Raw genomic sequence first — 25,860 nt, 5'->3', positions numbered from 1 at the left:
GGCTACATACCCCCTCCCCCCCCCATACATATACCATGTGTGTGGCTCGACAGTTGCATTCACATACATGTACAAAAAATAGGATTGGTTACATGACTGTTTGGGTTTAGCAGTGGTGGAACAAGTACAGGTTACAGGTAAGGTACATACGTGGTATTACAGTCTTGCCCCTGGGGTGTAGGTGCAGGTGGGTGAGGACACTAGTTCCAGAGTCACTGGACTGTGTCCAGGTTGTCTGATAGTGGCGCTGAGCCCCCTGCCAGCTGGGTGGGCTCGGATTGCTCACCTGGCTGTGTCTCAGGGCTTTTGCCGTTGCCTAGTGGTGGACAGAGCCACAGGAATGTGTGGCCTCCCTGTCCTCCTTTGAGGGCTGCAGGGTATCCCTGCTGCCTTTCAGCGGTAGTGGAAGCCTGGTCCCCTCGGGAGGGCTGGAATGTGCTGGCCTCTTGCTCCCAGTGCTGGCCCTGGTGGCCAGAGGGTAGGGCCAATCTGGGGCAGGGTACCAGTAGTGGTGCCTGTGCTGTCTGCTGATCGCAGGCCCTGCAGTAAGCTCCCACTGTGTGTGGTCACACTCCCTGGGCATCACCTTGGTCCCAGAGGCACAGGCTACATGAGTGGGTAGCCCACTGGACCTGGGTGCTTCAAATGGGGGGTTGCCCTTGGTTTTGTCTGCGTGCATCTTGAATCCGGCATCATACATTATTCCATCGTTTACATTCATGATACATTGGCTCTGATCGCACTCAGGTACTATGTCACATTTGTCAATTACATCTTTTCCCTCAAATACATATTTTCCCTGTATAATACCGGCATCGCTGTACAATGTTACATTTAGATAATTGTGTTCATCAATTACATCTTTTCCACATATCCTACCAGCATCGCTGTTCAACGGTACATTTAGATACTTGCATTTGTTAATTACATCTCTCTCATTCGTATCACCGGCATCGCTGTACAAAAAGTGGAACTGTCCCTTTAATTGTTCTGGGTTGCCGGTCTCCTTTAAGAGGGCCTTGCAATCTTTACCCCAATCCGGTTCGCTGCTCGACATCATGTGTTGCTCCCTCAACGCTGCCCCTCGTGGTCTGGTTGCGGCCAGCTTGATTTCAGGCATTTCGCCTCGTGGTGCGGGCATCATTTTTTCACTTTCCACGAGGTAGGCTGCGATGATCCTTCTCTCCCCAGGTTCTGCCACTGAAGCCGGGGATTTACCTTCTACATCGATCTTCTTCCTTCGGAGTCCTGCCACGGCCCGGAAGGTGCGTTCTGGTCGTTCGGATTGGATCATCTCGCCGTTGGGTCGTGCGGTCTGTGTCGTCACGCAGTCGAGTTGGACGGTGGGATCTTCAGGTGCTGCAATGGATCCAAATTTGAGGCCGCAAAGAACGTCGATCGCTGGGGCCTGGAGGCTTTCCCAGCTCCAACAGATTTGGATTTGCTTCATCCATCTTCTTCCTAGTAGCATTGGACCATCACAAGCAACAATCCACAAAAGTAGCTTGTGCATCATGCCGCTGTAGGACACATGGACATCCACGCTGCCAACGACTGGGATGGTGTCTTTTGTGTAAGTGAGCAGCTTCGCCTGGATTGGTAGCATTTTAGTTGTTCGATCGGGTTGTCCCAGAGTTTCTCGAAGGCCGTCTGATTCATTAGCGATTAGCTCGCCCCTGTGTCGACCTCCATCGAGACTGGAACACCGTTGATTTCAACTTCTATCTTCAACGGGGAACTCTGGGTGGAGCAGGTAAACACTCCGTACACCTCTTCCTGGGGCTGAGCTGCCTCCTGGACTCTCTCTTCTTCTTCATCAGCCCTGGAGCCCTGGTGATCGGTTAACTCTTCAGCGACTCGGTGAGTAAAATTTCTTTTACACATTCGCTGTAGATGGCCTTTAGTGTTACAGCCCTTGCAAGTATAGTCTCTGTATCTGCATTAGTGGGCTCTGTGATTTCCTCCACAGCGCCAGCATGGGGCTGGCCGGTTGGTCCCCTGCGGTAGACTCAGGGTTGCGGGGCTCGGGGTCGCAGTCTTACCTCTGAAAGGCGTCATTCGGTTCACTGTACTTGCCGTGTTGGAGTCCTGGGGGTGAGTCATCATCCTTCTAGAATCACAGGCCGAGGCCATGAACGCTTGGCTCACATTAATTGCTTTCTGCAGAGTGATGGTGGTGTCCGCAAAGAGCAGCCTGTGGAGGAGGCCTTTGTGGTCAATTCCAATAACAAAGATGTCCCTCAGTGCTTCAGTGAGGTGGTCGCCAAAATCACACGGTGCAGCCAATCAACTCAGGTCTGCAGCGTATTTTGCAATTTCTTGGCCTTCGGGCCGCCGGTGTGTGTAGAACCGGTGTCTGGTTGTTAGGATGCTCTCTTTTGGCTTCAGCTGTTCCTGTATCAGCATTACGAGTTCCGCGAATGTTTTCGTTGTCGTCTTCTCTGGGGCTAGTCAGTCCCTGACAAGGCCGTGAACGGTAGGTCCACAACTGCTGAGCAGGATAGCTCGCCGCTTATCAGCCAGCGAGGTCGGTGTGTTTCCAGCCAGGTCATTCGTGATGAAGTAGTGTTTGAGCCTTTCCACAAAGGCATCCCAATCTTCCCCATCAGCAAATCGTTGCCAAGTATAGCCATTTTTCGCGTAGAATTCGTATTCTCATTGCCAATTGTAGTATCTGTAAGCACTCTAGCAATGACTCCATGAGGTAAGGTATTGCACTTGAACTGTTGTGGCCTTAGGCCATTTATTGCAGCTCCTGAATATGGTTACAGTAAGGTGGGCTCCCTTTTATACCTGGTTACCTGCGGTGTACAGGTGACCTCTAGGTCTCCACCAGTTGCACCCTCTGGTGGTAAAGGCATATTGTATACAGTGTAAAGATACATTCATTGGTCTTATGTAACTGTACATTGAGTGTACAGGGTATATGCATACACAACAGTATATGATGAGGGAGAAGGTCGAAATTGAACTGGACAGACTCCAGCATGAAGGGATCATATCACCGGTCGAATTTAATGAATGGGCCAGCCCTATTGTTCCTGTGCTGAAAAGTGATGGCACAGTCAGAATCTATGGAGACTACAAGGCTACGATCAACAGGATTTCGAAACAAGATCAGTACCCGTTACCGAAGGTTGATGACTTGTTTGCGACGCTAGCCGGAGGGAAGTCGTTCACAAAACTGGACTTGACGTTGGCCTATATGACGCAGGAGTTGGTCGAGATGTCGAAGAGACTTACGTGCATTAACATACACAAAGGACTATTTATTTACCACAGGTGCCCTTTTGGAATTCGCTCGGCTGCAGCAATATTCCAGAGGAATATGGAAAGTCTACTGAAGTCCGTTTCCAAAACCGTCGTGTTCCAAGATGACATCCTGATCACCGGTCATGACTCCAAGGAACATCTGAACAACCTGGAAGAGGTTCTACTGCATTTGGATAGAGTGGGATTTAGACTGAAACACTCGAAGTGCGTTTTCATGGCACCGGAGGTCGAATTCCTCGGGAGGAAAATCGCTGCTGATGGCATCAGACCTACTGCCGAGAAAACCAAGGCCATCAAGAATGCAGCCAAGTCACAGAATGTGATGGAGCTGCATTCGTTCCTGGGTCTACTCAACTATTTTGGTAACTTCCTACCTAAATTGAACATCTTACTAGAACCACTGCACGTGCTATTGAGAAAAGGCGACAACTGGGTGTGGTCACCAATCTGCCATTATGACCCAAATAAATGTTTAGTTTTGGCCTGCGACGCATCGTCATGGAATTGGTTGCGTACTCCAACAAGCCAATGAGCTGGGGAAACTTCAACCAGTCGCGTATGTATCCAAAAGTTTGTCTAAAGCAGAAGGAGCCTACAGCGTGGTAGAAAAAGAAGCTTTAGCGTATGTGTACGGTGTAAAAAAGATGCATCAATACCTGTTCGGTCTGAGGTTCGAATTAGAGACTGATCACAAGCCGCTCATTTCATTGTTTTCTGAGAGCAAAGGAATCAATACCAACATTTCATCCCACATCCAAAGGTGGGCCCTGAGATTATCTGCCCATGATTATGTCATTCACCACAAACCTGACAGAGAATTGTGCCGATGCTTTGAGTCGGTTGCCGTTGCCCACACCGGAGGTGGAAACATTACAACCGGCGGACCTATTGTTAGTTATGGATGCTTTTGAGGATGAAGGAACCCCTGTCAGAGGTCAACAAGTTAAGACCTGGACCAGCCAGGACCCGATTTTTATTGGTGGTAAAGGGTTGCATCCTCAAAGGGGATTGGTCTGCCATACCTAAGCAAATGTGTGAGGAGGCCAAACTGTACATTCGTCGCAAGGACGAACAGTCTATTCAAGCAGATTGCATATTGTGGGACAATCGCGTTGTAATGCCCAAGAAAGGGAGAGAGAAGTTCGTGCATGAGTTACACAGCATACATCCTAGTATAGTGATGATGAAGGCCATCGCCAGATCCCATGTATGGTGGCCAGGAATTGATTCTGAGCTGGAAGCATGCGTGCATCAGTGCAAGACCTGCATGCAGCTCAGCAAAGCACCAGCGGAATCGCCGCTGAGTCTGTGGTCGTGGCCATCCAAACCTTGGTCCAGGACCCATGTAGATTTTGCAGGTCCTTTCCTGGGCAAGATGTTTTTAGTGGTGGTGGATGCTTATTCGAAGTGGATAGAATGCATAACCATGCCATCCAGCACGTCCACTGCAACCATAGAGAATCTCAATGTCATGTTCACGACACATGGTCTGCCTGACATAGTGGTGAGCGACAATGGGTCGTGCTTCACCAGTCAAGAGTTTCAGGAGATTGTGAAACTTAATGGCATAAAACATATAAGGTCAGCACTGTTCAAGCCTGCGTCCAACGGGCAAGCAGAACGTGCAGTATAAATTATCAAGCAAAGCGTGAGGAGAGTAACCCAAGGGTCACTGCAGACCTGCTTGTCTTGCATATTGCTGAGTTACAGGACAAGACCCCACACACTCACAGGGGTCTCGCCTGCTGAACTCATGATGAAAAGAGGTCTTAAGAGCAAGATACACCTGGATTTAAATAATCATGTTGAATACAGAAGACAAAGGCAACAAGAGAACCATGATCGCGCAACTGTCACGCAAGATTTCTGTTAATGATCCTGTATATGTGTTGAACTATGGTCAAGGTCCCAAATGGATCACTGGTATGGTCATGGCCAAGGAGGGCAACAGAGTATTCATTATTAAGCTCAAGAATGGGCAAACTTGCAGGAAACATATGGATCAGACAAAGCTGAGGCACACAAACGAGCCAGAACAGTCGGACGAAGAAACCATCGACGACCAACCAACCTACCAGCAGCCTTCAATGGACTCGAGGGTCATCAGTGAACCTGGAATTTCTATCACGGACCTGTTCAATAAAAATGGACTTGCAATTCCTGACATAGCCACTGCCATCCTCAACAAGTCAGTCATCCAGCCGTCAGCCACAACAGACCCTGCACACTCACCCAAGGCTGGAATCGAACCCGGGAGCGCAAAGCACCGGACCATCTCAACCTGTGAAAGACTGTGATAAGATCTCAGAGGGGGGGTATTGTCATGTATACACATGCTGTTTGTAGCCTCCGGATGTCGTCATTGTTGGAGGTCACTGAGCAGCATGCACATGGTGCTGCTCAGGTATAAAAGGCCAGCCATTTTGACAGTCAGGCACTTTGGGCCGTCAAAGTTGTACATTGCTTAGTTAAACAGTACTTAGTTTGAACCTTTATTGCATACATAACACCTCCTTACCCAGTCATTCTGGGTAATATAAGGAATGTCCAAGGACATGTACAGGGCTCCGTTTGGTCAGGATCACGGGCAGTTGTTAGTTTTACTTCAAAGCATTTTTGTGAAGAAATACATTTTCTTGCCACCATATCCGTGAGCTGATTCACTGAATGTCAGCACAGAGTGATCTTAATCAGAGTGCTTCTAAACAGTTGGGAATTTGGGGAGAAGGGGAATTCAGAACAGAGGGGTAAGGGCTGTTGCTTTTTGCCTCTAAGACTTGTAGTCGTTTCTGTTACAGGTAAATATTTAAATTAATCTACCTCTAGGCAATAGTGACCATAATATAAAACGCTTTAAGATAATAATTGTGAAAGACATAAGTATGTCAAAGACCAGGGTAATAGACTGGAGAAAAGCTGATTTTGAGGGGCTGAGAATAACACTTGGGGAAATAACATGGACAATATTGGCAAACACTGATGTAGAACACTGGGAAACGTTTAGAACGGTGTCTAACAGAGTCCAGGAAAAAAATATTTTGCTAATAAACAAAAACAAGCGAAACACTAATGAGACTCCATGGATGAATAAAGCCATAAGGGAAAAATTGAGGGTAAGGACAGAGGCATACATTAAATACAGAGACAGCAGGGGAGTGCATGATAAGGGAGAATACGAAGAGATTAGGAGAGAAATCAAAAAAACTATAAGGAAGACAAAGAGGAATTATGAAATTAAATTATCAAGGAACATAAGCAAAATAGTAAAATATTTTACAGGCACATAAATAAAAAAAGAAAGGGCGGGATGGGAATAGGGCCACTAAGAGATGGACAGGATATCACAGGCAGCAATAGAGAGATGGTGGAAATATATAATTACTTTGCTTCAGTATTTACCAGGGAGATAGAACAGGTGAAGATGACATTGAGTGATGAGATTAGTAATGAGTTAACTGCATTTAAAATAAAACGAGGAAATATACTAAATAAACTAATGAAACTCAAAGAGGGTAAAAGCCCTGGTCCGGAGGGATTATATCCACGCATTTTAAAATAATCTGTGGAAAAAATAGCAGAGGCTTTACGACACATATTTAGTACAGGTCAAACCTCCCGTACCCGACATCCTCGGGACCTGGCCTGTGCCGGATGAGGGATTTTGGCGGATTAGGGGATTGATAGAGTAAATAAGGAGAATCTGCTTCCAGTGGCAGAAGGGTCGGTAACCAAAGACACAGATTTAAGGTGAGGCAACATGCAGAAACATATTTTAGGCAGCGAGTTGTTGTGATCTGGAATGTACTACCTGAGAGCGTGGAGGAAGCTGATTCAATAATACATGTCTGAAGGGGATTGCATAAAAACTTGAAGGGGAACATTTGCAGGGCTATGGGGGGAAGAGCAGGTGAGGGGACTATTTATATCACTCTTTCAAAGAGCCAGCACAGGCACGATGGGCCGAAAGCCCTCCTTCTGTGTTGTATGATTCTCTCGTTCTTTGAGATGCCCAAGCAACCCAGCCAGCCTGACTGCTTCTACACTCACTTCAGGTACTTCCTGTCCTCCCTACCCACGTTAGGCTTCCTGCCCCGCTGCCCAACACCCCAAGTGCTTCCTGTCCTCCCCACCCACGTTAGGCTTCCTGCCCCGCTGCTCAACACCCCAAGTGCTCGCCAGCTTACCAGCCTGCCTGTACAGAGTGGCTTTCTGCCCCACCTACTCGCCCACCCATCGACCCGCAGAAACCGGGCACTTACTAACCCCACTTGTCCCTCCACCCACACTGCCTCCCAACCTCCCACCATGCCCGATCCCACAGCTTTGTTCACTGGTGTATGTGAGGCCTCACCAGGGCCTGGTGTCTCCCAAAATCGACACCCCCAAAACCTCTCCTAAATGCTCTTAGTTTCCTCGTTTTTAATCCAATTCCTTTCCTCGTTCCATCTTCTATCCTGAATTCCAGTGGATATTCCTTTAATTAGGGCTCATTTACATAAGAACATAAGAAATAGGAGCAGGAGTAGGCCAGTTGGCCCCTCGAGCCTGCTCCACCAGTCAATAAGATCATGGCTGATCTGACTTTTGCCTCAACTCCACTTCCCCGCCCGATCCCCATAACCCTTGACTCCCCAGTAGTTCAAAAATCTGTCTATCTCCGCCTTAAATGACCCAGCCTCCACAGCTCTTGGGTCAGAGAATGTCACAGATATACAACCCTCTGAGAGAAGAAATTCCTCCTCATCTACATTTTATATGAACCTTCCATTACTGTACCTGCTGCCCTTTACACCTCCTCTCTGGTTTGTTATAGATGCCTCTGACACCTGGAGATGAAGGGGCAGATGCTCCCCGGCTGCTAATGATGGGCAGTAAGAGGGGAGACAATTAACTCTGGGCCAATGACCCATTTACAACACTCCGGGATTACCTGGACCTTCCCCAAAGGGGCGGGCCTGGGCCTGGACCTCGGCCTACAAGGGTTCCCATGGAAACGAGGCAGCAGGGAGGCAACCCTGGCTCTTCACTCCCAGTCCCTGATTTATTTGCTCTGACTATTCCTGTTCAATCTGAAGGGAGATCTCACTGTTAAACCATTTCAATTCTTGGGGTAATTCTCAGCTAAGGATTCCTTCTTTTGTTTACTCACAGCCTGAAGTCACACTTTGTCTCCTCGATGACTTTTTCCTGATATTGTGAAGAAGAATTATCTCTTCGGTTATAGTTTGATGAATTTAAGAACTGAATTCTGTAAACAAACAGTTTTTGATCTCCACAGATTCGGATCAATTTACAAACTGAATCCTGGAAACAAATGGTTGTGAGCACCATCGATCCAGATGGGTATTAAATCTGAGTTGTGTAAACAAACAATTTTAATCTCCACAGATTCTGAACACTTTTAAACAAACTTGCCCCTTACTTGTCGAGAGCTTTTCAGCATCTGCACTTCAAGTCCTAGAGAAACCCACTTCCCTCTGGGTTGCCATGGTTTGCACTGTGATGTCATGTGACATCCCTCCTCAGTTATAATGTGGGGTGTCTCAGGCCCTGGGTTGAGAGACCATATAAGGACTGCAAGCTGTTTGAGGCTGGCTGGGGTTGAGCACAGGCCTGGGATACAATGGGGGCAATTTTAATCTAAGCCGCCGGTTGGGTAACTGCTGGGATCTGGTGCATCACTGGTTTCGCCCCGCGCCCAGTCTCACTCTCCAGTGAAGTAATCGTGTGGAGCACAAACACCGGCATAGACCTGATGGGCTGAATGGCCTGTTTCTGTGCTGTAAATTCGACGTAATTCTATGCAAATGTTGATTCATTTCCCCATATCTGGGACGCTGGAGTGGCGCAGTTTGTGAAAGTGATGAAGGGGAGGCGGGAATGGTGAGCTGTTAGCGTAAAGCTGGATAACGGGGCATTTAGCTGGCTGCCCAGAGTGAGCATGGTCAGCTCATTGCAATCATTACCATAAGATCATGACATCATCATTTCCCACATTACAACAGTGACTACACTCCAAAAGTAGTTCATTGGCTGTAAAGCGCTTTGCAACGTCCAGTGGCTGTGAAAGGCGTTATATAAATCCAAGTCTTTCTTTCTTTCATATTAGTTTTGTGGCAGTAGCTGATACAATATGGAATGCAAGAAAGCTGGCTGCAGCTGAAATTTAAAGGGATGCACCTCTTTAATGGCAAGTGATCTTATATGAGCAGAGGGAGTCATTTTAATCTCACGCTCGCAATGGGAAATTGATGCAAATGGATTGTCCAGCAGAGGTTATGATAGTGAGTGGGGAAGGGGTTATGATGGTGAGTGGGTGGAGAAAACTCAATGAAGTGTTGAAAAGGCTCAGAACTGCAAGGTTGTGTGGTGGAGTGGGGGTCTTCAGAATGGGGTGAGTGGGGAGCACAGGCACAGCTAGTGGGAGGAGCTTTGAATAAGGAAGAGAGAGACGTAGTGCCGATACGGAGAAGAAAAGCGAGGGGAAAGATACCAGGTCAGGAAATTGAAATGAAACTCATCGCATGCCAGACCCCACTGGACTGGTCATCCCCCGGATCCGGTTTGCCTCGTGCCCTCCACTGCCACTGGCCGCCCAGAACGGGAAGTGTACCCTCAAGGTTTTGTGCAAATAGCTTAATGACAGTGCAATTAGATGGGAGTTCAGATCGAATCACGGACCTCACGGATCACGGAACCAGTAATAGGACAGTTACAAAATGGGAAAGGCTGATCCTGATCAGTCAACTATTTTTACATTATGTATTAGGAAGGAACACAGGAACTAGAGGAGGCCATTCAGCCCCTTGAGCCTGTTCCACCATTCAATTTGATCATGGCTGATCTGTTTCTCAACTCGATCAACCACCTTTGGTTCTGTAATGTGTGCACCGGTGAGGAGCTCACAGGTTGATAGAGCTGTTGCATTGTGAGTGGCTTTGCCAGTCACGTGATGTTCACAAGACTCAATAAAACCCCAGCCAGTTGGGTTCGGGGGATCCACGATGGGGCAGGTAGTTGTGAGCCTGGTGGATGAACTGGTAATGTGCAGTGTGATTGTTAAACCTTTGCTAATAAACCAACTAGTTCTTAATAGCAATGTGTTGTTATGAATTCTTAAGCAAAGAACCCATGAAGCAAACACATTACAGGTTCCATAAATCATAATACCCTTGCCCAACAAAATTCTAGCAATCTCAGTCTTGAAAATTGCAATTAACCCTCGGCCTTGAGAGTTCTAGATTTCCACTGCTCTTTGTGTGAAGAAATGCTTCCTGCCCTGTTGCTCACCCACCCCAAGTGCTTCCTGTCCTCCCCACCCACGTTAGGCTTCCTGCCCCGTTGCTCACTCACCCCAAGTACTCACCAGCTTACCCACCTGCCTGTACAGAGTGGCTTTCTGCCCCACCTACTTGCCCACCCATCGACCCGCAGAAATCGGGCACTTATCAACCCCACTTGTCCCTCCACCCACACTGCCTCCCAACCTCCCACTATGCCTGATCCCACAGCTTTGTTCCACCTGCACCTTCCTGACCCGGCCTGTGAGGGAACAACACCGGCAGCAACAGGGATAAAAGTGCGAGCCGCTAGGAGAGGGCGACAAAGGGGAACAGGGCGACGACATTCAATGTCACAGGAAGGGAGGGAAGTGATTGGATGGCGAGTTTTTCTCTCTCTTTTCCTGCTTTAAATTAGGGGCCTTAGATTAGGGGCCGGGATTAATAACTAAAAATTAAATCTAACTAATTGAATACTGTAAAGTCCTGTCCCCTCAGTACAGATTCACACGAGGCATGTAGTGAAGTCAAGGTCACTCTGGACCTGCACCTTTATTTCACAGCTCTGGAATGCTGCACTTGCCTGAGACCTGTCCTTATATACGTGTCTCTTGCAAGTGCACCCCTGGTGGTAAGGTATGCTGGTGGTTACAGGTCATATCTTATTACAGTCATGTATAGCATGTTAGGATATAGTTATATATAATAATGTAAGATACATGACATCACCCTCCCCCAAGGTCTTATTGTCTTTATCGGTTCAGTCTCTCAGGTGGTCTACGCTCTCGCGTGGAGCGTCTGAGTTGTGTTTCAGTTGTTTGCCTTGGTATCTGTTTTTCTTTGGGTGTGGTTGCTGGTATCTCGCCTGGGCTGTCTGTTTCGATTGGTGTGATTGTTGTTGACTCGCCTGGGCTGTCTGTTGGGATTTCCTCAGGTTGTTCCCTCTGTCTGTCCACCAGGTGTGGAGCGAGTTCCACATTGTAGTCTGCCTCTGGTTCCGCAGTGTTGTTGGTAAATCTGCTTTTGACTTGGTCTACATGCCTCCGGCAGGTTTTGCCATTGTCCATTTGTACTACCAGTAGCCTGTTTCCTTCCTTGCCCGTTACTGTCCCTGCAAGCCATTTGGCACCCCTGCCATAGTTTAGTACAAACACTTTGTCCCCTATCTCATTCCATCTCCCCCTCAAATTTCTGTCATGGTACTCAGTCAGCTTACGGCACTTTGCCTCAACGATTTTGTGCATGTCTGGGAGGATTAATGAAAGCCTTGTTTTTAAAGTCCTTTTCATCAACAGTTGCGCGGGGGGATCCCAGTCAGTGAGTGCGGACGAGATCTGTATGCCAGCAGCAGTCACGACAGGCGACCCTGCAGCGCGGGACCTTGGATTTTAAGCATGCCTTATTTAATGATTTGCACTGTTCTCTCCACCTGGCCGTTGGAGGCCGGCCTGAACGATGCCGTCTTGACGTGATTTATGCCGTGGTCAATTATAAAGTCTTGGAATTCTGCGCTGGTGAAGCACGGACCATTGTCACTGACCAATATGTCAGGGATTCCGTGCGTTGCAAACATGGTTGCGAGGCTCTCCACAGTGGTGGAGGTTATGCTCGAGTTTAAAATGGTGCATTCGATCCACTTTGAAAATGCATCTACAACTACGAGGAACATTTTGCCCATGAATGGGCCCGCATAGTCTACGTGCATCCGCGACCACGATTTGGTAGGCCAGGGCCAGGGGCTCAGTGGAGCCTCCCTGGGGGCATTGCTGAGTTGGGCACAAATGGTCACCTTCAGACGCAGAGCTCCAAGTCCGCGTCAATACCAGGCCACCAGACGTGGGATCTGGCTATGGCCTTCATGAGAATGATCCCCGGGTGCTCGCGGTGGAGCTCCCGGACAAATGCCTCTCTGCCTCGCAGAGGCATGACTACTCGGCTGCCCCACATCAGGCAGTCTGCTTGTAGTGATAGCTCATGCATGCGCCTGTGAAAGGGTTTTAATTCCTCGGGGCAGGCATCGCGAGCCTCTGCCCAGTCACCGGCTAGGATACATCTTTTTACTAAGGATATCGTGGGGTCGCTGGCCGTCCAGGCTCTGATTTGGCGAGCCGTCATGGGCGAACCTGTGGACTCAAAGGCATTGATTGCCATGACTATCTCACAGTCCTGTTCGTCAGACCCTTCCGTGGTCGCCAGGGGTAGCCTGCTGAGCGCGTCGGCACAGTTGTCTGTGCCTGGTCTGTGCCTTATGGTATAGTCGTAGGACGCCAGCATGAGTGCCCACCGTTGAATTCGCGCCAAGGCATTGGCGTTTATTGCCTTGCTCTCGGAAAGGAGGGATGTGAGGGGCTTGTGGTCGGTTTCTAACGCAAACTTGGCTCCGAAAAGGTATTGGTGCATCTTTTTGACACCGTACACGCACGCGAGCGCCTCCTTCTCTACCATTCCGTACCCGCGCTCTGCCCGCAAAAGTGACCTGGAGGCATAAGCTATGGGTTGTAATTTGCCCGCACTATTGACATGTTGCAAAACGCACCCGACCCCATACGCTGACACATCGCATGTGGGAACTAGCTTTTTACCTGGATCAAAGAAAGTAAAAACACTGTTGGAACACAGAACATTGCGTGCCTTATTGAAGGCGCGTTCCTGGGCGTCCCCCCAAAACCAATCGCACCCCTTCCTGAGTAGCACGTGGAGAGGCTCCAGCAGCATGCTGAAGTTCTGCATAAAGTTTCCAAAGTAATTGAGTAGCCCGAGAAAGCCGCGCAGTTCTGAGACATTCCGGGGCCTGGGTGCCAGGCGAATTGCTTCTGTTTTGGACTCTGTTGGGTGGATTCCATCAGCGGCAATCCTTCTGCCCAAAAATTCAACCTCGGGTGCGAGAAACAGGCACTTGGATTTCTTGACTCGTAGGTTTACCCGATCCAACCGCTTTAGTACTTCCTCCAAATTACGGAGATGGGAGTCGGTGTCCCTACCCGTGATAAGTATGTCGTCTTGAAATACAACTGTCCCCAGGATGGACTTGAGCAGACTCTCCATGTTGCGCTGGAATATGCCAGCTGCCGACCTGATGCCGAATGGGCATCGATTGTTCATGAAAAGGCCTCGATGTGTGTTGATGGTGGTGAGTAGCTTGGATTCCTCAGTCAATTCTTGCGTCATATACGCAGATGTGAGGTCTAATTTTGAGAAAAGTTTACCTCCAGCCAACGTGGCAAATAAGTCCTTCGCTCTGGGCAGTGGGTACTGGTCCTGTAGGGAGACTCTGTTTATGGTAGATTTGTAGTCCCCACAGATTCGTACGGATCCATCAGGCTTCATGACTGTGACGATGGGACTTGCCCAGTCGCTAAATTCCACAGGTGATATAATGCCTTCCCGCAGAAGCCTGTCTAGTTCGTGTTCAATCTTTTCCCTCATCACATAGGGTACAGCTCTGGCCTTGTGATGGACCGGTCTAGCATCCTGTGTGATGTAGATTTTGACTTTGGCCCCTTTGAAAGTGCCCACACCTGGCTGAAAGAGATGTTCAAATCGCTTTATAACTGTTGAGCAGGAGGTCCATTCCTCTAATGACATGGCATGGACATCATCCCATTTCCAGTTTAGTTTTGCCAGCCAGCTTCTCCCCAGCAGTGCTGGGGGGTCTCCGGGGACAATCCACAGGGGAAGTCGGTTCACTGTCCCTTTGTGTGTGACAGAGAGCATGGCGCTGCCGAGGACTGGTACGATTTCTTTGATATAGATCCTTAATTTGGTGTCGACCCTTGTGAGTTTTGGTCTGTCTCTTTTATGCGGCCACAGTTGTTCAAATTGTTGAGCGTCCATGAGAGATTGACTCACTCCCGTATCCAGCTCCGTGTTGACAGATATCCCATTGAGTAGGACCCTCATCATTATAGGAGGCGTCCTGTTGTAGGAGCTGCGGCCATTGATCGTGTTGACCCGCTGTACATTGGTGTCCCGGGTACTGTCCCCACCGTCTTCTGGTCCGCTTTCTGACCCATCCGATTCGTATACCAGCCGAGCTGCTGTTTTTTTTGCACATGCGGGCCAAATGCCCTGTATTTTCACAATTTCTGCAAACAGCCTGCTGAAATCGACATCCCCTTGCCGAGTGCCCACCCCCACAACTCCAGCACAGACCTGTTCCATTGTTCAAAGTGTTCCCAAAGAATGAGCTGCGTCTGGCTGATCTCTCTTGAGCTTCTCTCAGTTTGTAGTTGATTGCTCGCATTGTGGGTTGATGAGGTGTGAACGGCCGTTCCTGTGGCCTTTGATGGCTTCTGCCTGCTGTCGAGAGCCTGGTCTCCCAGTTGTGTCTGTGTGTGGGGGTAGCAGCTTGTTTAGTGCTGCGAACTTCTTGTTCCGATATTTTGTTAGTCGTCGTACCTGCATTGGAAATCGACCTCGTTTCTTCTTCCCCTACCAAGAATGTCTGTGCAACCAGTGCTGCTGCCTCTAAGGTCAGGTTCTTGGTCTCTATGAGCTTTCGGAATATGCCTGTGTGGCCTATTACTTCAATGAAAAAGTCTCTCAGCATTTCTCTCCTCAGTTCATCGGAGAACTCAGATAAACTAGCCAACCTCCGAAGTTCCGCCACGAAGTCGGGTATGCTCTGGCCCACACAGCATCTGTAGTTGTAGAACTTGTGTCTGGCCATGTGTAGGCTGCTCGCTGGCTTCAGGTGGTCTCTTACCAGTGTGCTCAATTCTTCAAACGACTTGCTTGCTGGTTTCTCAGGTGCCAACAGATCCTTCATTAAAGCGTATGTTTTCGAGTCACAGCTGGTCAAGAGATGGGCTCTTCTCTTGTCTGCCTTATCGTTGCCTAACCAGTCTTTGATTACAAAGCTTTGCTGGAGCCTTTCTATAAAGTCCTCCCAATTGTCTCCCGCATTGTACTTTTCATCTGATCCGTTGTTCACCATTCTGTGCATTCTGTAATCCCGTAACTTGTCGCCACTGTAAAGTCCTGTCCCCTCAGTACAGATTCACACGAGGCATGTAGTGAAGTCAAGGTCACTCTGAACCTGCACCTTTATTTCACAGCTCTGGAATGCTGCACTTGCCTGAGACCTGTCCTTATATACCTGTCTCTTGCAAGTGCACCCCTGGTGGTGAGGTATGCTGGTGGTTACAGGTCATATCTTATTACAGTCATGTATAGCATGTTAGGATACAGTTATATATAATAATGTAAGATACATGACAAATACATTAGAGATGGCAGGACAGACGATGTGTTTCTGCTGCAACATGTGGGAGCTGGTGGACCCCATTGAGGTCCACGGCGACCACGTCTGCAGTAAGTGTCTGCAGCTCGAGGAACTTCGGCTCCGTGTTGATGAGCTGGAGTCCGAGCTTCAGACACTACAACACATCAGGGAGGGGGAGAGTTACCTGGACGCAGCGATCCAGGAGCTAGTCACATCAATTAGAGTAATTAATTCAAATTTGGTCGGTGGTCAGGGTCAGGAGGGTGTGACTACAAGTGAGGAAGGTATGGGGACTCAGGATGTAGTGATGGAGGAACCTCGGCCCTTGCTCTTGTCCAACAGGTTTGAGGCTCTTACATCTGTGTGGACAAGAGCAGGGACTGCAGGGAGAATGAGCAAACTGACCACAGCACCGTGGTACAGGGGCCATTCAACTGGGGGAGTAAAAAGAAACATTGTAGTGGTAGGGGACAGTATCATTATGGGGATAGATACAGTTCTCTGCAGCAATGAGCATGAGTCCCAAAGGCTGTGTTGACTGCCCGGTGCCAGGGTTAAGGACATCTCCTCAGGGCTGGAGAGGAACTTGGAGAGGGAGGGGGAAGATCCAGTTGTCGTGGTCCAAGGACATAGGACAAAGAAAGAGGTTCTGCTGAGGGAGAATAAGCAGCTAGGGGCCAAATTAAAAAGCAGAACCACAAAGGTAATAATCTCTGGATCACTACCTGAGCCACGAGCAAATGTGCATCGGGTAAATATGATCAGAGAGTTAAACACGTGGCTCAGAGACTGGTGTGGGAGAAATGGTTTTTTGTTCCTGGGGCACTGGCACCAGTACTGGGGTAAGGGGGAGCTGTTCCATTGGGACGGGCTCCACTTAGACCGTACTGGGACTAGGGTCCTGGCGAATCGAATAACTAGGGCTGTAGAGAGGGCTTTAAACTAATTAGTGGGGAGGAGGATTCAGTTGAGCGAAAATTTTAAAAGTCAAAGAATAAGGAGAAGGCAATAGAGCAGGGTAGCACTGGGGGAAATGATAACCAGAGCATGATAGGAAGGGACAGACTTTTAAAAGCCACAGAGAATGAAAAAAAAACGATTAAGTGAGGGAAGATAGATTATGAAAGTAAACTAGCGTGAAATATTGAAATATAAAAACAGATAGTAAGAGTTTCTACAGGTACATTAAAAGGAAAAGAGTGGCTAAAGTAAATGTTGGTCGCATGGAGGATGAGACTGGGGAATTAATAAAGGGGAACAGGGAAATGTCAGAGACTTTGAACAAATATTTTGTATCAGTCTTCATAGTAGAAGACACTAAAAACATCCCAATAGTGGATAATCAAGGGGCTATAGGTAGGGAGGAACTTAATACAATCAGTATGAAGTAGTACTAGGTAAAATAATGGGACTAAAGGCGGACAAGTCCCCTGGACCTGATGCCTTACATCCTAGGGTCTTAAGAGAAATGGCTGCAGAGATAGTGGATGCATTGGTTGTAATCTACCAAAATTCCCCAAATTCTGCAGCGGTCCCAGCAGATTGGAAAACTGCAAATGTAACGCCCCTATTTAAAAAAGGAGACAGACAAAAAGCAGGAAACTATAGACTGGTTAGCCTAACATCTGTGGTTGGGAAAATGCTGGAGTCCATTATTAAGGAAGCAGTAGCAGGACATTTGGAAAAGCATGATCCAATCAAGCAGAGTCAGCATGGTTTTATGAAAGGGAAATGATGTTTGACAAATTTGCTGGAGTTCTTTGAGGATGTAACGAGCAGGGTGGATAAGGAGGAACCAGTGGATGTGGTGTATTTGGATTTCCAGAAGGCATTTGATAAGGTACCACATAAGAGGTTACTGCACAAGATAAAAGCTCACGGGGTTGGGGGTAATATATTATCATGGATAGAGGATTGGCTAACTAACAGAAAACAGAGAGTCAGGATAAATGGGTCATTTTCCGGTTGGCAAAGAGTAACTAGTGAGGTGCCGCAGGGATCGGTGCTGGGGCCTCAACTATTTACAATCTATATTAATGACTTGGATGAAGGGACTGAGTGTAATGGAGCCAAGTTTGCTGATGATACAAAGATGGGTGGGAAAGCAATGTGCAAAGGGATATAGGGCTAGACTTTCCACTTTTGTGTAAATGGCTAAAAAATGGCCATTATTTCCAGCGTGGGCGGGAAATCTGGTTTTTGAGATCGCCGGATTATGACCCATTTCCAAAACTCTAACTTTCCATTTTTAAACAGGGTGTTACCGCGAGCAATCTGAAATGGGCATTAGCGTTAACATTTTTTGACTTTCTGCCATAAAGTGTCCCTGACCATAGCAACAGCATGGCAACGCTCGTTTCCCGCATTTCAGGAGGTCAAGGGTCATCATTACATGCGCAGAAGAGGAGACAGAGAGAGAGGGAGCAGAGAGAGACTGAAAGCGTGTGTGGGTATGGTGTGTGCTTGTTTGGCTGTTGTGGGAGGAACGATGGAGATTCACCAGTAGCAAAAAGCCTACTAAGCACCAAGAAGGTAATTGGCACCAAACTTTTGTCCAACAAATAATATACAACATAGAAGGGATGGAGGAGGCCCTGGAGCTGTTAGCCAGGAACACTGGTGGCAGAAGGCTCCCAGTGGTCCCGCAGTGTGGCACTACACCCCAAGGTGCCGCATCCCCATTGCCAACGACACATGAGAGCCAGGAGGAAGATCTTGCTTCTGGCTCGGAGCACGTTCCCACCTCGGGACCGTCCTCTCCCGTATCCATCCAAGCAGCGGTTCTGCTGTCATCCCCCCCCCCACAATGAAGGAGCCAGGCGGCTCGGAGTCATTGAAACATAGAAACATAGAAATAGGTGCAGGAATAGACCATTCGGCCCATCGAGCCTGCACCACCATTCAATAACATCATGGCTGATCATTCACCTCAGTACCCCTTTCCTGCTTTCTCTCCATACCCCTTGATCCCTTTAGCCGTAAGGGCCATATCTAACTCCCTCGTGAATATATCCAACGAAATGGCATCAACAACTCTCTGCAGTAAGGAATTCCACAGGTTAACAACTCTCTGAGTGAAGAAGTATCTCCTCATCTCAGTCCTAAATGGCCTACCCGTTATCCTTGGACTGTGTCCTTTGGTTCTGGACTTCCCCAACATCGGGAACATTCTTCCTGCATCTAACCTGTCCAGTCCCATCAGAATTTTATATATTTCTATGAGATCCCCTCTCATCCTTCTAAACTCCAGTGAATACAGGCCCAGTCGATCCAGTCTCTCCTGATATGTCATTCCTGCCATCCCGGGAATCAGTTTGGTGAACCTTTGCTGCACTCCCTCAACAGCAAGTACGTCCTTCCTCAGTTTAGGAGACCAAAACTGAACACAATATTCAAGGTGAGGCCTCACTAAGGCCTGTACAACTGCAGTAAGACCTCCCTGCTCCTATACTCAAATCCCCTAGCTATGAAGGCCAACATACCATTTGCCTTCTCCACCGCCTGCTGTACCTGCATGCCAACTTTCAGTGACTGATGTACCATGACACCCAGGTCTTGTTACAACTGTCCTTTTCCGAATATGCCGACATTCAGATAATATTCTGTCTTTGCGTTTTTGCCCCCAAAGTGGATAACCTCTCATTTATCTACATTCTACTGCATCTGCTATGCATTTGCCCACTCACTTAACCTGTCCAAGTCACCCTGCAGCCTCTTAGCGTCCACCTCACAGCTCACACTGCCACCCAGCTTAGTGTCATCCACAAACTTGGAGATATTACACTCAATTCCTTCATCTAAATCATTAATGTATATTGTAAATAGCTGGGGTCCCAACACTGAGCCCTGCGGCACTCCACTAGTCACTGCCTGCCATTCTGAAAAGGACCCATTTATCCCGACTCTCTGCTTCCTGTCTGCAAACCAGTTCTCGATCCATGTCAGTACATTACCCCCAATACCATGTGCTTTAATTGGACACACTAATCTCTTGTCAAAAGCCTTTTGAAATTCCAAATACACCACATCCACTGGTTCTCCCTTGTCCACTCTACTAGTTACATCCTCAAAAAATTCTAGAAGATTTGTCAAGCATGATTTCCCTTTCATAAACCCATGCTGACTTGGACCGATCCTGTCACTGCTTTCCAAATGCGCTGCTATTTCATCTTTAATAATTGATTCCAACATTTTCCCCACTACTGTTGTCAGGCTAACCGGCTTATAATTCCCCGCTTTCTCTCTCCCTCCTTTTTTAAAAAGTGGTGTTATATTATCTACCCTCCAGTCCATAAAAACTGATCCAGAGTCGATAGACTGTTGGAAAATGATCACCAATGCATCCACTATTTCTAGGGCCACTTCCTTAAGTACTCTGGGATGCAGACTATCAGGTCCCAGGGATTTATCGGCCTTCAATCCCATCAATTTCCCTAACACAATTTCCCGCCTAATAAGGATTTCCTTCAGTTCCTCCTTCTCACTAAACCCTCGGTCCCCTAGTATTTCCGGAAGGTTATTTGTGTCTTCCTTCGTGAAGACAGAACCAAAGTATTTGTTCAACTGGTTCGCCATTTCTTTGTTCCCCATTATAAATTCACCTGAATCTGACTGCAAGGGACCTACGTTTGTTTTCACTAATATTTTTCTCTTCACATATCTATAGCAGCTTTTGCAGTCAGTTTTTATGTTCCCAGCAAGCTTCCTCTCATACTCTAGTTACCCCCTCCTAATTAAACCCTTTGCCCTCCTCTGTCAGGAGGGGAAGGGGTAGAGGTGGGGAGGAGATGCAGGGGTGGGGGGGGCGGATGTGGAAGGAAAGTGAGGTGCATGGCCGCAGGTGTTGTCTGAGGCATATTTTTAGGTTGCTGCTGTTATTATGGTGGGAGGGTCGGGGCAAGGGGCGAGGGGCTACCTTGTGGTTTGCATTTGTGTTCTGTTTTGCTGGAAATGGGGACCATTGTAATGATGTACATGTGATAAATTGTTGTGGGCTGGGGTGGGGGTGGGGTGGGGTGTTTTTACAGATATTCTTATGATTTCAGACAAATGGTCAGATTAAATGTTTTTTATTTAACATAACCTTGTTGCACATTGGCTCAGATAGCTGCACCGTTACACGCTGGTGATTCCTTAACATGAAAGGGTATAATTACACTTAACTTGAATCAACTTAAACTTTAACTGTCACAGGTGATGCATACCATTGATGTATGACCTGCACACACAGCAGTTTGTCAGCCTTGTAAATAACAACAATGTTCTTTCAAGCAAAGCGCCCATTTATGAGCTGCTGACGTAAGAGTCTTGCAGCTATGTAGCCACCACGGGCCCTTTGCTGCGGTCTAGAGGGGGAGGGGACATGGTTTCAGCGTCAGCCTGATTGTCTGGCCTGATGTCAGTGTCCACCTCCTCATTCTCCTCTTCCTCTCTCTCCTGAGGTGGACTGTCACACCCTCCTGACAATTCTTGTCCCCTCCTGATAGCCAAGTTGTGCAGCATGGAGCACACCACCACGAGTTGAGCTACCTGCTCAGGGTGATATTGGAGCTCACCTCGTGAGTGGTTCAGGCATCTAAAGCACTGCTTAAGCACTCCAATGGTTTTGTCCACGATATTGCAAGTGGCTCTGTGGCTCTCATTGTATCGTCTCTCAGCTTCGGTGTAGGTGTCACGCAGGGAGGTCATCAGCCAGGTGGCGAGGCCATATCCTTTGTCACCAAGCATCCAGCATTGACCTTGTGGCTGATTGTTAAACAAGTCAGGTACAGTGCTCTCACGCAGGATGTGAGCATCATGGATGCTGCCAGGAAATTTAGCATTTATTTCCATAATAATTTGCTGGTGGTTGACATTCAGGGAGTGGAATCCCTTGCCGTTCCTAAAAACCTCAGCATCCTGAAAAGATGCTCACATCGTGATGTGCGTACAGGCTATTGCTCCCTGCTCCTTGGGGAAGTTAGCAATTCGGTAGAATCCTAAAGCCCTCTCAGTCTGAGCCTCCCTGGTCATAGGGAAGCTGATAAAGTCCATCCTGTGTGCGTAAAGGGCTTCAGTGACCTGTCTAATGCAGCAATGTGTGGCATGCTGAGATATAGCGCAAATGTTGCCAGCTGAGGCCTGAAAAGAACCCGATGCGTAGAAGAACAGTGCTGCGGTGATCTTGACCTCGACGGACCTGATGGTGCTGGCAGGCTGCACATCTCCCCTGATGAGCTGGAATATCTCACTGCTAACCTCTTTGTGGAAGTGCAGTCTCCGAAGGCAGGTGGTGTCGGACAAGTCGAGGTAAGACTGCTTCTCACTGTAAGTGAGGGTGTAATGTTTGTTCCTCCTCATCAGTGTGGCACATCTTACATTGGACACATAATGCTGTTGAATGAACCTTCTGCCATCTCGAATCTGCAGCATGTAATTGGTCATCAAGAGAGGGTGAGAAATGACAGGCCCCATTCCAATAGCTATCAGTATTACACCGATTGTTCACAAACAATAAATGTCACCACTAAGACACCTAAAGTAAATTCCAATCGTCCACAGTATGAAAAGATGTTTGTTCAGATGTTCTCATCATCTTAAAAGACCTCCAGAGTACATCCAAACTCCCCTGATATGAGACCGAGCAGCCTTTTAAATGATGTGATCTACGATTTAGAAAATGGCGTCCATACCGCTGTGAGTACTTCCGGTCAGTTCAACTTTTTCCTAGCGTTTTTTTCGACAAGTGATATTGTCGGCGAGATGTGTGCGAGGTGCCGAAAGTAACGCTGGGTGATTTTCTGGGCGTTAGTTTCGGCAAATGTGATCTTTACAACAAAAAACAGTGGCCGAGCTGTATTATTAAATCTCAGCGTTAATTACGTGCCGAAAGTAACGCTGGCCGATATTATGGCCGTTGGTTTCGCCCATTCTGATCTTTCCACCCCAAAAATGTGGGCGGGCGGTATTATTTTTTATCAGCATTACGTACATGCCGAAAGTAACGCTCGCCAATAAATGACCGAGAAATGGGCGTTACTTTCTATTTTGTGGCTAAATGGGTGATATATGGGCGTTACACCTCATTTCAGCATTAAACTGGCCGTTAAGTAGGTGGTATGCATGCAAAAATAATGGAAAGTCTAGCCCATAGACAGGCTAAGTGAGTGGGCAACAATTTGGCAGATGGAGTATAATGTGGGAAAATATGAAGTTATCCACTTTGGTAGAAATAATAGAAAAGCAAATTATAACTTAAATGGAAAAAAATTGCAAAGTACTGCAGTAGAGAGGGACCTGGGGGTCCTTGTGCATGAAACACAAAAAGTTAGTATGCAGGTACAGCAAGTAATCAGGAAGGCAAATAGAATGTTGGCCTTTATTGCAAGGGGGATAGAGTATAAAAGCAGAGAAGTCCTGCTACAACTGTACAGGGTATTGATGAGGCCACACCTGGAGTACTGCATACAGTTTTGGTCTCCGTATTTAAGGAAGGATATACTTGCATTGGAGGCTTTTCAGAGAAGGTTCACTCGGTTGATTCCGGAGATGAGGGGGTTGACTTATGAAGATAGGTTGGGACTATACACATTGGAGTTCAGAAGAATGTGAGGTGATCTTATCGAAACATATAAGATAATGAGGGCGCTCAACAAGGTGGATGCAGAGAGGATATTTGCACTCATAGGGGAAACTAAAACTAAGGGACATAATCACAGAATAAGGGGCCGCCCATTTAAAACTGAGATGAGGAGGAATTTCTTCCCTTAGAGTGTTGTAAATCTGTGGAATTCTCTGCCCCAGAGAGCTGTGGCGGCTGGGTCATTGAATATATTTAAGGTGGAGATAGACAGATTTTTGAGCAATAAGGGAGTAAAAGGTTATGGGGACTGGGCAGGGATCAGATCAGCTATTGAATGGCGGACTAGGCTTGAGGGGCCATATGGCCGACTCCTGCTCCTATTTCTTATGTTCATATGTATATGTGAGGCCGCACTAGGGCCTTGTGACTCCCAAAATCGACCCCACATCCCCTTTCGCGCTCATCAATGCTCTTTGCTTCCTAGCTTTTAATCCAATTTCTTCCTTCATTCTTCCTTCTAACCTGAATTCCAGTGGATATTCCTTTAATTAGGGCTCATTTAGATGAACCTTCCATTACTGCATCTGTTGACCTGCTCTCTGGTTTCTTACAACAATGTCTTATGGGTGCCGTCTGATGCAAATAGATTGAGGGGCAGATGCTCCCCGGCTGCTAATGATGGGCAGTAAGAGGGGAGATGATTAACTCTGGGCCAATGACCCATTTACAACACTCCGGGATTACCTGGACTTTCCCCAAAGGACCTCGGCCTGCAAGCGTTCCCATGGAAACAAGGCAGCAGGGAGGCAATCCTGGCTCTTTAAAGTTATGAAGTGGTCTGTTAGAGTAGACACAGCGCAGTTGGGCTAGAAATTGGATCAGGCCTGAAAAGGCCAGTGCGTTCGAAGTGGTGCAGGCAGCATGCAAAATTCAGGCCGCCTGCTCATTATAATGATCGCAGCGCTGCTAATTGGCTTAGCGCTGAACAGACGGTACCAGTATCGGGTGCAGTCTTCTGGCCAATAACCTGCGGCCCAGGCTTTCTGCACTGCTTAAAGGGGAGGTGCTTTGTCGCAGAAACACTTTGTTGTCAGTGTGGATGAATCCATGGCCCAACAGGCAAGCGTGAAGGCAAGGAGGTTTTCGGATGTGGTACTGGAGGTCTTGGTCCTGGGGGTTTACAAACAATGTCAGGTCCTCTAGCGGCAAGACACCAGAAGGATGTGGGAGGAGGTCGCTCAATGTGACTAGTGCTGTCCGCAGGATCTGGATCCAGTGCTGCAAGAAGGTCATGACCTCACACGAGTGGTCAAGGTGAGTGTGCATCTTCAAACACCATATCCCACCATCTGCACCACATGCCTCTCAGACTGCTCAGTGCACCACAGCCCCATCACTCACCTATCAACAATCTCTAGCAATCACCGCTCATCGCTCACAATCATAGCTTCACCTCGCCCTCACACATTTACCACTGCTGCAAGCCACACACCCACATCGCAACGCTTGCACACACAGCGAGCTATTCAACCATGACAGCCACATCACCCAAACACATTGCACCACACTCACTTCCCTTTCTCCTGCAGGAAAAGGTGACGCATAACTGCCGGCAGCGGGTGACATGCTCACCTGCATCACCTTACTCCATAGAGGCGACGGTGCTGGCCATTCGTGGCAGGGCCACGGCTGAACCCACGGCTAACAGTGGGGCTGAATGAATACAAGATGCCGGCATCCTCAGATGTAATCCTCACTACTCACATCCCACTTGCCCCTCATCCCACAATCTCTTCTGATTTACAAGCTGCGTGTGGTGTAAGCATACACCTCTGGTTTCCTCCCTCCCATCACCACAACCTGACCCCTCTGCCTTTCTCAATTCACGCCCCCAAGAAATGCAGCCTGCTGATGCCAGTGCTTGAACAAGAGGGAGCGGAAAGTGAAGAAGAAACACCATCACTGGATTTTACGCTCCCAGCCACCAGCTCAGATACCGAAACTCTTAGAGGACGGGTTAGACGCGGGATCTGCACAGGGTGAGACAGCTCCCTGGGGGGTGAGGTCGTACAGGACTCAGATGAAGATTTCGATGGGGCAGCCTACAGAAAACTGCCGATGAGTACGCACAATTAAATGCTTGGTGCATTGGCAGTAATATGTCCTTACTCTACAGTATAAAAGCACACGAGGCCCATACTTGAGAGAAGGTCACTCTGTGACCAGTTACCTTTATTACCAAGACCTCAAGTGATTAAGGTGGGTGGAGCTTCCCCTTTTACACCTGAAAGTCCAGGTTAGGAGTGTCTCCCACAAGTTCACCACCTAGTGGTCAATGTTCTCACAGTGTACAACTTAGGTCAGTTTATACATGGGTTACAATGACAGTTGAATACATGACATCACTTCCCTCCCCCAAAGTCTTATTGGGATCACAGGTTAAGTCTCTCTGGTGGTTTACGCTCCCTTGTAGAGCGCCTGAGTTGGGGCTCCGGTTGTTGGGCGCTGGCCTGAGTGTCTGC

General features: G+C 47.9%; 1 protein-coding gene across 1 annotated transcript in view; it reads right to left on the bottom strand.

Moving 5' to 3' along the window:
- Positions 1 to 1,665: 1,665 nt before the first annotated feature.
- p2rx1 (purinergic receptor P2X, ligand-gated ion channel, 1) overlaps positions 1,666 to 25,860 on the bottom strand; it is a 170,979-nt gene continuing 146,784 nt past the window's right edge. The window contains exons 13-16 of the mRNA XM_070856810.1: positions 24,335 to 24,508; positions 21,956 to 22,179; positions 2,043 to 2,194; positions 1,666 to 1,856 (exon numbers count right to left, since the gene is read on the bottom strand). Coding sequence (XP_070712911.1) covers positions 1,666 to 1,856; positions 2,043 to 2,194; positions 21,956 to 22,179; positions 24,335 to 24,508 — 741 coding nt within the window. The remainder of the gene's footprint in view (positions 1,857 to 2,042; positions 2,195 to 21,955; positions 22,180 to 24,334; positions 24,509 to 25,860) is intronic.

Source organism: Pristiophorus japonicus, chromosome 16 (genome assembly GCF_044704955.1).
Source record: "Pristiophorus japonicus isolate sPriJap1 chromosome 16, sPriJap1.hap1, whole genome shotgun sequence".
In the NCBI taxonomy this organism is placed as follows: Eukaryota; Metazoa; Chordata; class Chondrichthyes; family Pristiophoridae; genus Pristiophorus; species Pristiophorus japonicus.
Note: the sequence above shows the minus strand (reverse complement) of the source record. Positions and strands in the feature narration are given on the sequence as shown.